We start from the raw sequence: 16216 nt of genomic DNA, 5'->3' as shown, positions 1-16216 counted from the left end.
ATCAATATTGAAAGTGGTACAAACATTGAGAAGTTGTACACATGTACTCTCTCTCTCTCTATAAGTTCTTCTTTTGTAATTTTTCAACATTTTGTTTGACTTTGTCTTCTCTACCCTTTTTAGCTTTTGGACCAGCTTCGGTATCCAAAATGAAATCCCACCATCTAAAAGATGAAGAGTATCCACCAATGAAATAATGATGATGTTCATCATGATGATCAGCACCAGCCCAAAATGGCAAGAAATTATGTAAAGACCAAGGGAATTCATAACCGGAATGAGCATCAACGGCTTGGAATAATCTTAAAATGATCCAAATGGAAACTGTGAAAAGATGCAAGTTACCAGTGATAAGACACCAAACAATCGGAATACCAACAGTACCCAATCCTAATAAGGCAACTTCAACTGGATGAGCATATTCCGCTGCCAATCCAAATGGAGCAGCATATCTATGATGTTGTTTATGAATATATTTATAGAAAACCCCATAATGTAATCCTCTATGAAACCAATAATGCCAAGTATCTTCCAAAACAAAAAATACTGCCCATTGAATCAACATATCAGTAATTTTAGGGAATGGTACTTGATAACTAATACCAATTTTTTGACATAATGGATGGAAAAACCAAATTGGGAAAGCTTCAACTAAGAAATGAGACGTTAAAACTGATTTAAGACATTCCCATTGTTCTTTATCACTAGGGATTTTTTCATCTTGAATTTTCCATTTTCTAAAATAAGGAATTCTATCAATTATAGCCCATGGTAAACATCTACCAAAATAAAAAATTTCATGAGTTAAAAAAAATAATAATCCAGTAGCAAATAAATCATTGGCCATATAATAATAATATGACCCCCATAATTTTTCAAAAACATTTAAATTATCTAATTGATTGAAATTTTGATAAACTTGGGAAAAAGTAGTTGCATTCAGAAAACTCGAATAGTCATGATAAACATTACTAATGGAAGACATTATAAACTTCAAACAAACAAATAAATAAATAAATTGAATACTTTAAAAAAGGATCAAGGAATAAATGAATATGTATATGTTGAAATATAACAATTAATGAATCAAAAGAATGAAATTATGAGTTAATATAAAAGAAAAGCAATGCCCTTAACAAAAGCAAAGAAAGAATAGAAAAAAAAGTTGTAATGGGAAATTGGAAAATTTATAAGAGTTCAAAGATATGTTTATATAAAATACTTTATAGCGATAAAAGAAAAAAAATTCACAGAAAAAAAAAAAAGAAATAATTCAATCAATCAATCAAATCAATAGGGCGTCGTCCTGTTATGCTCCTTGACTTCAAAGAAAAAAAATAATATAGAGGACTGTATATAACTTGTTTTTGAAGTGCATACACGTCTTCTTCGTCGTTCCCGTTTGGTCGTATAACTAAATCCAACCACGATGCGAATCAATTCTAAACGACAAAACTAAACTAAACTGAAAGCTTTTAATATATGCAGGAAGAGATGAATTGGAGGAGTATTATATATTTCTGTTGTTGTTGTGATGATGTCCTCGCTACCAAAATGAATTCAACTATAAGTTTTAACTTTTCATTCTTCCTCATAACCTAAATTACTGAAGGAAAGAGTTGGACCGGGTTGCAAAAAAGAAGAAAAAAAGTGCTCAAACTCATTTTCTTCAACTTTACAACCAAAGTTAATTATACTCAATTGAAGAACCAAAGCTGCTATTCTTAACAAGTTCATTAAGTTCACAGGATTTAGCAATAAATAATATTCATTTAGTAGAATTCCTAAGAAGAAAAAGAAATTATAAATACGAACTTGTGAAATCAATTGAATGAATATATAGAGAATATAAACTGAAAGAGTAGTAAATAATGTTAATGTGAATGTAAATGTAATTATAATGTAGTTTATGCGTAGCCTAAGTTTTTGTTTAATCTATTAGCAACGGCATCAATGAATTCTTCGGTGGTAACATATGAAGATCTATCGGTTTTACCTTGGGTCAAAGCCAAATCTTTGGTCATTATGTTATCTTTACCAACAGTATCAATAATGGCTTTTTCCAAATCTTCAGCAAATTTGACAACTTCCGGAGTTTCATCTAATTTACCTCTTTGAATCAAACCTCTAGTCCAAGCATATATAGATGCAATTGAGTTAGTTGATGTTTCTTTACCTTGTTGATGTTGTCTATAATGTCTAGTGACAGTACCGTGAGCAGCTTCAGATTCAAATGCTTTACCATCTGGAGTAACCAACACTGAGGTCATCAAACCCAAAGATCCAAAACCTTGAGCAACAATGTCTGATTGAACATCACCATCGTAATTCTTCATAGCAATGATATATCCACCTTTAGATTTCAACATTTGGGCAACCATATCATCAATTAATCTATGTTCGTACCAAATGCCCAATTCATCCATTTTAGTCTTGTATTTACTGGCATATAATCCTTCGAAAATATCTTTAAATCTACCATCATATTTCTTCAAAATGGTGTTTTTAGTAGATGAAAATAAGTTCAATTTACGTTCAATGGCCAATTGAAATGAACTTTCAGCAAAATCTTGAATAGAAGCATCAGTATTATACATACTTAAACCAACACCTGGGCCTTCAAAATTATAAACAGGATATTCTTGGATTTCTCCACCATCTTTTGGTTTGAAAACCAATTTTAATTCACCAGCACCAGGAACAACAATATCGGTGGCTTTATATTGATCACCAAAAGCGTGTCTACCAATAATAATTGGTTTTTCCCAACTTGGAACAATTCTTGGAATATTATCAATGACAATTGGTTCTCTAAAAACAGTACCACCAAGAATATTTCTTAAAGTACCATTTGGTGAAAGCCACATTTTTTTCAAATTAAATTCTTTAACTCTAGCTTCATCGGGGGTAATAGTGGCACATTTGACACCAACACCATATTTCAAAATGGCATTGGCAGCATCAGTGGTGACTTTATCATCGGTTTGATCTCTATATTCAATACCCAAATCATAATATTTCAAATCGACATCCAAATAAGGAGTAATTAATTTATCTTTAATGAATTGCCAAATGATACGAGTCATTTCATCCCCATCCATTTCAACAATAGGATTTTTAACTTTGATTTTTTGAATTTCACCCATGATTAATTGTAGAAGAAAATGCTATTCTATATTTTATTTTTTGTCTTTTTGGGATAACTCCGAAGTTAATGAGAAATTGGAAATTAGAATATATTAAGACTTGAATTGAATTTGAATTTGAATTAAGTAAAATAATTCAATAATCTAATAGCAAACAAGCAAACAAGCAAAAAAAGGTAGGAAGTAAAAAGAAATAGAAAGATAGAAATCTTTTTTTGTTATTAATTGAAATTAAAATAAAAAAATTTGAAGGGAAATTTGTGGAGTATTTATAAATTTGAAGAAAAATTTTATTGTGGGATTCTTGATTTCCTCGAGAAAACTAAAAAAGGAAAAAAAAAAGTGAGAGTAAAGAGTAGTAGTAGTAGTAGTAGTAGATAGTTTATGGTTGTCTATGTAATAAAATTTAAATTAGAAAATAATACTACTACCAGAATAAGAAGCTGAATACATTAAATGAATGAATGGGTTTAATGATTGGAAAATTCTTTTTCTTTTTCATCCAGTAAGAATTATGGAAAAAATAATAATAAACATTTATTTTTGTGTCATATTTTATACATACATACATACCATACATTGATTGTCTTTTTATAAGTGGGGTGGGGGAGAGGGTGAGATTCTTGCATATAATGAATCTCTTACTCCGGGGATACCTTGTTCACACACCCACATCCACACACATACACTATTCACAAAGGACATATAAGTGATAGATAATCTCCGTGAATCGCTAATCAATCACCCACACTAACTTCTAATGGATTCTTGCTTAATTATCTAGAGTTCCCCTTTCTTTCATTTCTCACAACCTCTAATCTTTGTCTGGGTTATTCGGGTTTGTTGAATATTAAGCTATAATCATCAACTTAACTACTAGAGTAGGCACCCTATTTAACCCTTGTTGAGAAGCAAAACTCACACCTGATTAATTGATTGATAGGATAAAATAGGAATGAGAAACCTAAATATGTGGTCGCTAATTTGAAATTTCACTTTTTGCTCTTCGAAGTTGTCTACTACCAGAAGTTAAATATATTACACTCCTAACTTAACTTTACTTTTTTCTCGGAAACTATTATTGTGATCTACCCGTATTTATTTTGATTTCATTACTAACAAGATATATTAACTCAACAAAAGGGATGGTCTTTTGTTGGTTATATGTAATATACAATAGATAGTATTATTAATACTAATTGTCTTGGTATCATACGACCTTGATTGTTAAGCTTTTTAAATCATAGACGTGCCAACTGTCTTTTTTCCTTGTGCCTTAGAGTTAAGTTAAATTAATTTAAGTTAAATCGGCAGTATAAACCAAAATGCAAGTGTGTGTGGGGGGGGGGGGGGAAGTAAGACGGTAAACTGCGACAACTCCACACAAAAACTCTCGGAATCTATCATAACTACTAAATTGGGAAATATTAACGGAGTTCTGCAATTAATCCGGTTTTCTCCCGAAACTAAACAAAGGAATAGTAAATCCCATACTGATCTACATTCCCGTTATTTTCCTTATCCGTTTACTTAAAATCTCTCGATTTTGACTTTTAGTTTGAGCAATTTTGTCTATTTCCGGCACCGATGGTTCTCCAATTTTTATTGAATGAAACTCTGATCTTATCCAAAGCCACAATACTGTTTGTCTGTGTGTTTGCGTTTACAGGCTATGGCTCCATTTCATAATTACATAGTTGAAAGTACACAATAATGAGACGATATGAAGTGATTGTAAAAAATCTATTGGAATCTGGGCTAAGACATATCCATCAGCAATATATACATTAAAATAAAACTTTTCTGTCGTAAACTAGTACACGCAATGAAAATTCAAAACGTGTCAAAGAGGAGTCAAAAATGAAACAACTTTAAAAAGTTTGACTCAAAAAAGTTGGAAAAGAAAAAGGGAGATCAACCATCATCTGTGGAAACAATCTAAAAACAAGAAAATTTGGACTCTTCAACACGAACCACCAACATCGTCATTTTTTTCGCGTGTCGTGTCTGAATGAAAGTAAGAACCCTAAACACCGGAGTATAGACATTATTTTCCTTATATAATAATGATTCTTTGTTTCGTGTGTGTCCGTGTACGTGGATCGGAACGGATATTTAACATTCTTTATATATAATATATATATAACCACTATTAAATGACAGATCATACAATTCTGTTTGAATATTTTCTATTTGGTTTCTATTTCATTCAACTAATGAAAACGTAACTGGAACCATTATCAGTTGATAAATTAGAATGACTCGATTATTTTTAGTTACGGTTACTCCTTACTACCTACTAGTAAGAAAAAAAAAAAGGAATTTCAGACTTTGTTCTATCTTCGCTGTCTCCTCCTATTTTGTTTATTTCTTCCTCGAAGTTTAACTTTAGTATGTGATTTTCCCTTCTATTGTTTGTTTATTGATCCGATCACAATTTTTAAAACTCTCTTTCATTTTTAGAAAAAGAAAACTCGTTTGTTTGTTCATTTTTTACATGCATCCATTCTACTTATTTCTTCTTCTTTATTAGAGAAAAAAATAATATGTCAAGTGACCAAAGTACATCAAATCACTTGAATCAAAATACTAAACCCGGATTACAAAAACCTAACCTCACATTTGCTCCCGATATCAAACACCCGCCGCACTCCTCATTCATCAAAGACCAAACCAAAACAATTAGAACTGTACCCMAACTCTCCCTATATCGATAGTTGTTCGACACCACCACCACCATCATCATCAAATACACTTTTATCAGGATCAAGACCTTTAACTAAAGTTAAATCATTGGGGAAAATTGACATTCGATCACCTATCCCCATAAATTCAGTATTACAAACACCCAGGATCCCAGCTTTAGATCAATTACAAGATGAAACCTACTCTCTAAGGACAACCCAAACCAATGAATCGATGAGGAGTCGATTCTTTGGGAAAGTACATGACACTTTTATTTCAATAAGAATTTTTTATAATGATTTCACAACTATTGATTGGACAAAAGCTTATCTCAAGGGGAATCAATTTAATTATTCAATTGAGAAAAAACAATGGATTGGTGATGATTCCGTTAATGATGGTCAAGCAATCCCTTTTCTTCATAGAGCTTATTATACCTTGGGTAAATGGTTTCTTATTTTAATTATTGCATTCTTTTTTTCCATTATAGCATTTTGCATAGATAAAGTAGAAATTCTACTTGTTGGTTTCAAGCATGGATATTGTCGATCTAATTGGTTTGCTAGTCAAATTTCTTGTTGTATCGATAATCCCAAAAAATTGAATGTATTTAAAAGTGGATATGTGACAAATAATACTTGTGACAATTGGGTGAGTTGGAATAAGTTTTTCCATGAACACTGGTTAAATACAATGCGATTTGATTTCATAATTTACGTTGTGTTGACGATTCTTTTGGCAATGTTTGCTTGTCTCATTACATTGTCGACAAAAATAACTGGTGGATCAATTCCTGAAGATCAATCAAACCATGGCAAAGAAATACATGCTGATGATAATGAAAATGCCACCAACCAAGGAAGATCTGTTTCTGTCAAGCCTAGAGTAATCTATACAGCAACAGGGTCTGGAGTTCCTGAAGTGAAAACAATTTTATCAGGATTTGTAATACGTCGATTCTTGGGGACATACACTTTGATAGCTAAAACAGTAGCATTAGTTTTTGCTATTGCACTGGGTATGTCATTAGGAAAAGAAGGACCTTATGTTCATTTGGCAACTTGTGTCGGGAATATAACTTCGAGATTTTTCCCCTTTATTTATGAAAATGATTTTTTTGAAAAACAGATTTTATCTGCTAGTGCATCTGCCGGGGTAGCTTTGGCATTTGGATCTCCCTTGGGTGGGGTTTTATTTATTCTTGAAGAAATTAATAATTACCTACCATCTAATCAATTGTTCCAAATTTTCTTTTGTGCAATAATTTCAACATTGTTCTTAAAATTCTTGAACCCTTATGGAACTGGGAAAACAGTATTGTTTGAATTGGAATATTTTTCAGATTGGAGTCCTATGGAATTGATTTTTTTCGTTGTTATTGGAATCATGGGTGGAGTCTTTGGTGCCAGTTTTATCAAGTTTTCTCAATGGTGGGCCAAAAAATTTAGATCAAATAAACACATCAAAACCCATCCTATTTTTGAAGTTTTCCTTGTTGCAGCAGTAACTGGTATAATTTCATTTTGGAACCCTTATACGAAGCAAGCCTCGGCAGAATTGGTATTAGACTTAGCAACACCATGTAGTGGAGGAGAATTAGATCGGTCATTGTGTCCACAGACAGAAAAACAATTGTTAAACGAGTTGGCGTCACTTTTATTTGCATTTGTTGTTAAAGTATTTTTAACATTTATAACATTTGGGTTGAAATTACCTTGTGGGATTTATGTTCCTTCAATGGTTTGTGGAGCATTATTTGGTAGAATTTTTGCATTGTTTATTAGATGGTTAGAGTTTTTATCCAGGAAATCATCGTCATCGTCCTCCGCTTTCTCCACACTTTCACTTCCAGCCCCACCATTGGAATTTGGCCTTTTATGTTCATCTGCAGGTCCTCATTGTGTTGATATGGGCATTTATGCTATGATTTCTGCAGGTGCGTTTATGGCAGGTGTTACCAGAATGAATATAACATTGGTAACAATTTTGTTTGAATTAACTTCATCTTATACTTATGTTTTACCAATTTCAATAGCTATAGCTGTGGCAAATTGGTCAGGTGGATTATTGGAGAAAAACTCACTTTATGAATCATTATTAATTAGTAATGATTATCCATTTATGGCACCAGAAACTGAACCCATAGATCCATATGTATCAGCTGGTGATATAATTAATCAAGATTCTGTTCCCACAACACGGATTTCACGACATATACCTCCAGATAGACAATTATATATTGATGTTAGTGATTCCGGTTATGTTCCTGTTTCTACATTAGAGTCTAAACTTCAAATGTTGGCAGATAGATGTTTACTTGATGGATGTATTGCCTTGATCAAAAATCAATTATGTGTTGGATTACTTTTCTTTCTGGAATTGGAAATATGTCTAGATCAAATTAGAGCATTTACATTGAAACACGATGTGAAAGAAGAACTTTATTGTAACTTGTTTGATGATGATGATGGTGATGGCGGTGGTGTAGATAATAAAAGTCTTTCTAAATCCCGTGCTATGCATAATGACAAAGTGGTTAAAAATATTTTGAATCAAAGTTTAGATTATTTCAATTATGGGGCAATTAATGAAGATGAATATTTAGAAATGAAATCTTCCATTGATGTGTTAACAAATTTAACAAATTTTGTTGATCGTGTACCAATGTTTATCAATTATGATACCGAATTATGTTTTGCTCATTTGATTTTCGATAGAATCGGGAATAGAGTGATTGTTTTGATCAAAGATGGCAAATATTATGGTGTCTTACATAAAAAAGTACTTATTGACTACCTTAGAAGAACTGAATAATCAGGGATTTCTGTTGCCCAATTATGAGCAATATGTTTAAGCTTGAAATATACATACAATTGAATTGTAAATGTCTCAAATAATTGCAAATTTTGTTCCAACATTAAGTAATTGATATCTTTGAATGTGTTTTTGATGGTGTTGTCTTCATTCAATTGCTGCTGATCTGAACTTTTGTGATATTGTTTGAAGCAGTCTTGATAGATTCGATGATTAGTAGGTSGGGTGACTATACTAATCGTCTTTCGATTATACCTCTATATAATATTCCCTATAAAAGTWTGAGTCAAATAGAAACTCAATCACGATCCGGGTATYYTTTGTTATCAAAGAAAGTAAGCTTAAGCATCAAAATAGAGGATAACGTATTTAGTGCTTCATTCATAGCAGGGGTGTTTTGAAAATACTCCAGTAGTACTTGCAAATAGACTTTTGTAATAGGTGTGATAGTGTTTATCGAGTACATTCTCAAGTCCTTGAATTGATGCTTTAGTGTGGTGGCCATAAAAGAACTAATTTCTGTAGTATCTCTTTTGCAGACCTTCATTGCCTTCAAACGTAAGTCTTCGATTGAATAGGGTTCATCACTTGGCTTGATTTTTGTAGCCATTAATTTCACTAATATTTCTTCATGTTTGCTAAATAAATTGCTTAGTGAAATGAACAAATTTGGTAGATTTTCCACTTCTTCAAACACAATTTTAATCCAGCTAGTGAAACATTCATTATCAAAAACCCTTTCCATAGTTTTGATGGTTGTTATCTCAGCAATAGTTTGTAAGACCGAAAAAGCAAGTTGATGTTGATGACGTATCTCATTATGTAGAACAACATTTAATACCTGTGTTTCAAAAAAATTATAATATGTTTGTGCAATTTGAGGTGTACAGTTTTCAACAATTAGACAAAACATCTTAAAATACTTTGCAAATTCAGTAACATTATGAAACCTGGAATCTATGTTCTCCATTTGAAAAATGCTATTGGAGCATTTATTACTTAGTAAATTCACCAAATCTTTATTCTGTAAAAACCAGTTGTCTAGACAATTCGAAACTTTTGTTAAAGAAATTAGCTCAACCACATTCACTGTTTGGTCTAGAGGAGAATCAACAACTAGAAAATTTTTAATTATCTGATACATTGGCAATCTAGTGTTGTTGGGCAACGATTGAAACAATTTTGCGAAATCGGAATCACCATCTGGCAATATCCAAATCTGTAATATAATTGGATATTTTTTACAAATTCTGATTATATTTGCAATTAGCCTGTTAATATATGGGAGTTGAAATGCCACTAAAAGAGGATATTTGGTAAAACCATGCAAATGGCATCCAAAAATTTCTCCAACTTGATTAACGGTATAGAGACAATCTTCCTGTAATGTATAAGTAATAAGCTTTTTAAAGTAAATTGTTAGCTGATTGAATAAATTGTAGTCTGTGGTTTGTATTGTTGCTAGCATCATGTAAACATTAGTTTCAATCATTCTAAGCACCACATCATTGTACCCACTCTCTTGCTCCTCGATCCGTTTTGATAGCTCTTCTAATTTCAAACAAAGCTTATCAGTGTTTTGCTTTTCTTGTATAGAAGAGACATGTTTTTGTAAGCTCTTAACTGGAGTTAGTAAGTGAAACCTCACCTATTAGCGTCTAGATAAGTAATTTTACTAAGAACACATACCACTTCCACATATTCTGCAATATGAATTTTAAGACGTTCTAAGAAATAGTCAATCTGAAATTTATGTGTATTCTTTTCATGAATTGAGTCATTTTGCTTTATAAACATTTAGGGCGTTTCAGTGTTGTTTTATAGAATTGTGTACACCTTGGTTAATATATTTTGTTGAAGTGTTTGCAACCAAAACTGCGTGCGTGGGTTGTGTATATTAAATTATCTTCTGTCCCTTTTTAAGTTTTATGTGTGTGTCTTGGATCTGTTTGTTCGAAATTTAAACTCTGAAACAAGGATATCTTTGAACACCAAATATTTGAAACAACAATTTTACAACTCACTGAAAATTGATCTGGATATAAATCACACATTATGGCAAATTAATCATTTGATTGCCCTTTCTCTTTTTTGGTTTTGTTCATAACTTCTTTTATTCTGTCTATTATCTAAGGTTACTATAGGTTGGTTGCTACTAGTGAAAAAATAATTGGTACTGATGTATACTTACAATAAGTTTGGGTCTCGGGCCTCTTCATCGACATCAAGCACAAACAACACCATCTCCTCGAGCAACTATGCTACTCGAACATCTTCCAGAACAACTGAGACAAATGAGAAGAATAACTTAGTCAAAATAAAAAAAGAAACTGTGGATTATTGCAACCATTATGTTCATACTGGTGAGCCGGGAGTCAAATTTATTAGGAATGTCAAAAACCCATTAGAAGGATACCCCAAATTAGCAAAATTGCATCATTTGAAACGTCTTCAAATTAAAAAGCACACATCTCAAGCTTATGGTGTCAGATGCACCACTGGTGAAATAGTACCCACATTAAATCGATGGATAGAGAATTACAATATCCGCTTTGATGTCATTATGATTGGTGCTCTAGTCGAGAATCAATTCATTTTACCAATATTGAATAGCATTCCAATTCATCGGTTGTGCTCAAAACCCGGGTTTCTTTTCATCTGGTCAACAACTCAGAAGATTCAAGAATTGACGAGACTATTGAATAATGACAATTTCAATAAAAGATTTAGGAGGTCAGAAGAGTTGATCTTTTTGCCGATAGATGATAAATCACCATATTATCCGCACGACTCTGGTGCTACAGAGGTAATTCCATTATTTGAAAGACAACAATGGCATTGCTGGATGTGTATTACAGGTACTGTGAGAAGGTCCACAGATAATCATTTGATTCATTGCAACATTGATACTGACTTGCAAATTGAGTCTCCAAGTGACAAAACAAAGCAAAAGTCGACATACAATGCTGTTCCAGAAGCTATATACAGAGTTGCAGAAAACTTTTCCAACTCCAACAGGAGATTACATTTGGTCCCATCCAAATTGGGATATTCGACTCCTATCAGATTACGTGCTGGGTGGGTTATTATGGGACCTGATGTCTTGATCAATAATTTCGACCCAGTCAAATACAATGAGGAATTGTACGCAAAATCAATGATCAAATACAAGCCTAATAATGGCATTGCTGCTAATACAAATACAACAACTACCACTCAATTCCTAGTCCCACAAACAAATGAGATCGAAGACTTGAGACCTAAAAGTCCAATCATCTCTACTAAGTAAAATTTATGTTAGTATATATAAATTCACAAAATTAAAATTTCTCTCAAAAATGAATTAAAAATATTATATTATCAGCTAAAATGATGAATGTTGGAAAAAGGAAATGTTATCAGCATCGTCAAAACTCTGAGTGAGCTGAGTAAGGTTATCATCATAAACATAATATTTTAATATAAACATTTTGCAATTAGAAAGGAAATGTAATGCATACTCATATGATTGGTTAAAGACAATACGAAAGAAAAGTGATGAAGAAGAGGAAGAAAAAAAATTTTTTCAGTTTTCTAGTTAAATATGAAAGTGTGAAAGTGAGAAGTAGAGATTCTTCCAGGAAAAAAAAAATACACTTAGTAACCCTAAAAAATAACGAATTGCAGTGTTGCAGCTATTTCTTTGATTGATTTAATTGTCCGATGCATATTTTATAAAGCGCTTTAAAGTTATAATTACTTCTTTTCTAGGATCGGACATTTCCATTTGGTCTTTTCACTTAGTTCTCCGAAAAAAAACCGAATAATTATAGTAAGCCAGGTTGATACATATTTTTAGACTTAGAATTAACTCGAAATTTCAACCAAAATCAATTAAGAGCTTTCATTGCCAATACTACAAAACACCACCCAAATACATAAGTAATTAAGAGACAACAATAAGATATATAGTATACATATACTTTAGAATGTTTTTAGAACAGATTTAGTATCAGTTTTGAAAGATTGCAAATATATCACGTGACATACACAGGTTAGCCCACAATTTTACAATGTACAAAACTGCTTCCAAAACGCTATAAAATTAAAATTATCTATACCGTTGTATACTTAAGTGTAAGTTTATAATGTTTAAGTAAACAAATGTCTGTTTAGATTAGATTTTGCTGAATTGACAGCTTTTATCTAGCTCTATAATAGTAACCACGGAAACTTTTACACTCATCAGTTGGTTCCGTGGTCTAGTTGGTTATGGCATATGCTTAACACGCATAACGTCCCCAGTTCGATCCTGGGCGGAATCATTTTTTTAAGTTTCTTTTTTTGCCGAGAACCCTTACAAATCATAACCACAGTTTAACGTTTTTTTAATAAAAATTCAGGTTCAAACAATGAATTAACTCGTTAAAAGCATCGACTGTGCCCTCATTCTTATTTATTGAATGAACCAATGCGTAGTTTGTCTCTTGTATAAGATTTTTTTGCCTTTCGATTGAAATTTGTGCTTTCAAATGAAAGGGGGGTTGGACCAAACGTGTGTTTTTCAGTTTTCATTTACTGGTGGGAAACGATAGGAATACACGCAACCTAAATCATAAAACACTATATACTACTATTAACCCACTTTAGTCTTAATAACTACTACACTTATTGTTCAGATTTTATTGTTTAATAAAAAAACAAATTACTCAAAACGGTATTCAGAAGACTGTACTAACAATTCCAAAATACTGTAACAATATATTTACATCGCCTCTTCCTTAACTAAATAAATTGAGTGATGTTTCTCCCCCTCTTTTTWAATTTAATCATGTTCAGATATTACTACATTATTATTATTGATTGATTGATTACCTAATTGCCTTAGCCAAACCAGAAAAAAAAAAACAGAATACGCGGGTACGACGATTTAAAGGAGGCGTGGTTATAATTTTTTTTGGTGTTGTCTAAAGCAGGGAAAATAGAAAAAAAAGAAACCTTAGCTACAAGAAATCACTTATCTTTTACTCTTGATCTGTATTCGTTACTAGCTTGATTTATTCTTCAAAAAAGGTTGCACACTTTTTTTGTAAAAGAATTTAACAAATCTTAAAGTTAGTACTTTGTTTTCACTAGTTTAAAGGTATACACTACATTATGGATCCGCCATATCCGCTACTTTCAAAACTTGAAGAAGATGTCAAGACAAATCTCATTCTACATCCACAAATTAGTTCTTTCATCCAGCTATTTCTACGATACTTAAAAGAGCCAAGATATCAAGCACCATTAACAATCACTGAGTTATCCACTCTATTCAAAAAGTTTTACCAGGATTTGAACGTGTTGACCATATGTATATTCACTCAATCAAACTCCACAAAAAAGCAGCTAATCTCCCACTGTGATTATTTCAACGAAAACCCAAAAGTGTTTGATTATCTATTGGCCATAGCAAATTATAGCACATCTTCCATTAGACTATTGAAAAGGTCAGATAACGATGCGTTATACCAGTTACGTGTCTTCAACTACTACAAGTTATTAACAATATTTGAATCAATCCATTTGGCAGAGTTGGAGTTGTTTCAATCGGTTAGTTTGGGTGACGACATTTGTTTGTACGACAAGATATTTCGTTTTGATCAGAAGGACACAATATACCAAGAGTTTTTACAGGAGAAATTAAACTGTTTGCGCCAACTAAACTTATCATTTAAACATTTTATTGATCAAGACCTTGGAAATCAAGATAAGTTGGTGAACATTATTGATAACTTGACTCAAGAAGATTTGATACTGTTGCAAGAAGATTTAACAAGTTTGAATACAGAAATCACCCCCTATGCAAAACTTAAGAAGATTGTTAGTTTGCACAAGAATCTAATCAAACTATTTTCACAAAAGGGATTTGAGAATAAGGAGATAAATAACGATTTGTTGTTACCTGCTTTGATCTACTTGCTTGTGTACAAGCTTGAAACTAACGATTTATATTTATCTTTCCTATTCATTCGAAATTTCCTCAATCTTATCGATTCTCTGCCAATCGAGTTGTATCAAATCAATTTGTACTTATCGTATAACCCAGCACAGGAAAGGACTCCTTTGAGTAGCAGCAAGTACAAGAAATCGGATATACTTGGATATTTGAATTTGCAGGATTCTCAAGATTTACCACAAGAGCAAAGCCACATACTTAGTGACGAATTCAAGTTTTTCACAAACGATAAAGAATTGATATCATATATAAACCAAAAATTCCTAAACACCGGAGAGTTGAATTACTATTTGACTAATTTTGAGGCCATGATAGTTTATTTGTCGAATATGACAATTGCAGAACTATTGTCAAACAGTGAAACGGAAATTTCTTCAGATTTACGAAATAGCAGTATTTTGAAGCACCCTATTGATAAATTGGTTGACGAGGAATTACTTACTCATTTCCAGTTTCCTGATGGTGAACTTGCAAATGAAATGAAAGCAACTGAAAACAAGGTAAGGGAAGATGAGGCTGGAAGATCGAGATCGTCATCTTTGTTAAACACAATTAGTAACAAGATTAATGAAACGAGATCTAGGTCTAGCTCCTTGAGAAAAGAAAAATTTCCTAGTTTACCAACACTGACGGAAGAGCTTGAAGAGAATTCTGGATTTGCAATGATGCGAAATATTTTGGGAAGATTCAGTTCAGCAAGTGGAGCTACAGAAGGTGTTTACGACGAGGAAAACAATGATTCACCTCAATCAAATTTAAAGAAAACTAATTCTTTTATAAGCAAAGTTTCTCCGATTCATTCCCGTACACGCTCATCGTCATTAGAAAATGCAACAGCAACTCCTGGGCATTATAAAAGAAATTCAATCACAGCTAAATTTACAAGTGGTGTATCTGAGTTTATGACCAAACTTAATCAGCCAGCCATACCTTCTAACTTGCATCCGGACAACAGTGTTTCCAATGTTTCATTACAGTCCATAGAAGATGGAGACAGTGATGCTACTATGAGCAGGAGACCAACTGCTGGTCGAAACAGAACTACGAGCATACAAATTTTAGATAAATGGTTTGGTAACTTGTCCCCTAGTCAGACTAACTCACAACCACTAACAGTTCAACAACAAGAGGCGATACCAGCATCCACTATACCCAGTGTCCAACCACCGATTCCACCTAAAGCAAAGCCAGAAGTATTATCGGAAGAATTGATTGTTGATATCGAACAGCTAACAAAGTTTCATAATTCCGATTTCGAATCCCTTTCTATCCAGGATTTGCGAGAATTGAAAAACTATTATGATCAGCTATGTCAGGACTTATTATCCAATGGAAACCACGAAAGCAACGGCAAAATTTATGTTAACAGCAGAACAAACTCAATCGACAAAGTTGGAAGCCACGCAAATTCATTGGATAAGTTTATTGGAAAAGAGGCACCCGAAGCTGGAGACTTGAATAGCAAAGCCGAATCAGTTGAGTCCAGTGATAGGTTTGGTACTGCAACTATCATCACTTCAAGTAACAATAGTTTATAGAACTATGTAGTTGGGCTCATTGACATGATGTTTTTCAATAGTATATTGCCATG

The 16216-nt window shown here is 32.6% G+C and overlaps 6 protein-coding genes and 2 non-coding genes across 8 annotated transcripts; 4 read left to right on the top strand and 4 right to left on the bottom strand. All coding sequences in view use genetic code 12, as the record gives it.

The window, feature by feature from the left end:
* Positions 1 to 58: 58 nt before the first annotated feature.
* Positions 59 to 985, bottom strand: ERG25 (methylsterol monooxygenase; the record flags this gene model as incomplete). The annotated part of the gene is made up of 1 exon (XM_708327.2): positions 59 to 985. The coding sequence occupies one exon, from the start codon at positions 983 to 985 to the stop codon at positions 59 to 61; it is 927 nt and encodes a 308-aa protein (XP_713420.1).
* Positions 986 to 1907: 922 nt separating this feature from the next.
* Positions 1908 to 3146, bottom strand: IDP2 (isocitrate dehydrogenase (NADP(+)); the record flags this gene model as incomplete). The annotated part of the gene is made up of 1 exon (XM_708328.2): positions 1908 to 3146. The coding sequence occupies one exon, from the start codon at positions 3144 to 3146 to the stop codon at positions 1908 to 1910; it is 1239 nt and encodes a 412-aa protein (XP_713421.2).
* Positions 3147 to 6065: 2919 nt separating this feature from the next.
* On the top strand, positions 6066 to 8645 carry GEF2 (Gef2p; the record flags this gene model as incomplete). Its single annotated transcript, XM_708329.2, has 1 exon — positions 6066 to 8645. One exon carries the CDS (start codon positions 6066 to 6068, stop codon positions 8643 to 8645), a length of 2580 nt encoding a protein of 859 aa, XP_713422.2.
* A 469-nt stretch (positions 8646 to 9114) lies between these two features.
* On the bottom strand, positions 9115 to 10442 carry CAALFM_CR02340WA (uncharacterized protein; the record flags this gene model as incomplete). Its single annotated transcript, XM_019475519.1, has 2 exons — positions 9115 to 10263; positions 10335 to 10442. Coding segments are annotated over 2 exons (1257 nt in total), but the record flags the coding sequence as incomplete, so codon positions are not given.
* A 382-nt stretch (positions 10443 to 10824) lies between these two features.
* Positions 10825 to 11934, top strand: KAR4 (Kar4p; the record flags this gene model as incomplete). The annotated part of the gene is made up of 1 exon (XM_708331.1): positions 10825 to 11934. One exon carries the CDS (start codon positions 10825 to 10827, stop codon positions 11932 to 11934), a length of 1110 nt encoding a protein of 369 aa, XP_713424.1.
* Positions 11935 to 12003: 69 nt separating this feature from the next.
* On the bottom strand, positions 12004 to 12093 carry CAALFM_CR02320WA. Its single transcript, XR_002086423.1, has one exon. It is a non-coding gene; the product is annotated as an uncharacterized ncRNA (small nucleolar RNA).
* A 782-nt stretch (positions 12094 to 12875) lies between these two features.
* tV(AAC)3 lies at positions 12876 to 12949 on the top strand. Its single transcript has one exon. It is a non-coding gene; the product is annotated as a tRNA-Val (tRNA).
* An 832-nt stretch (positions 12950 to 13781) lies between these two features.
* Positions 13782 to 16163, top strand: CAALFM_CR02300CA (uncharacterized protein; the record flags this gene model as incomplete). Its single annotated transcript, XM_708332.2, has 1 exon — positions 13782 to 16163. One exon carries the CDS (start codon positions 13782 to 13784, stop codon positions 16161 to 16163), a length of 2382 nt encoding a protein of 793 aa, XP_713425.2.
* Positions 16164 to 16216: the final 53 nt, after the last annotated feature.

The sequence above is a fragment of the Candida albicans genome, chromosome R (assembly GCF_000182965.3).
Source record: "Candida albicans SC5314 chromosome R, complete sequence".
NCBI lineage: Eukaryota > Fungi > Ascomycota > Pichiomycetes > Serinales > Debaryomycetaceae > Candida > Candida albicans.
This window is presented reverse-complemented; position numbering and strand designations above follow the sequence as displayed.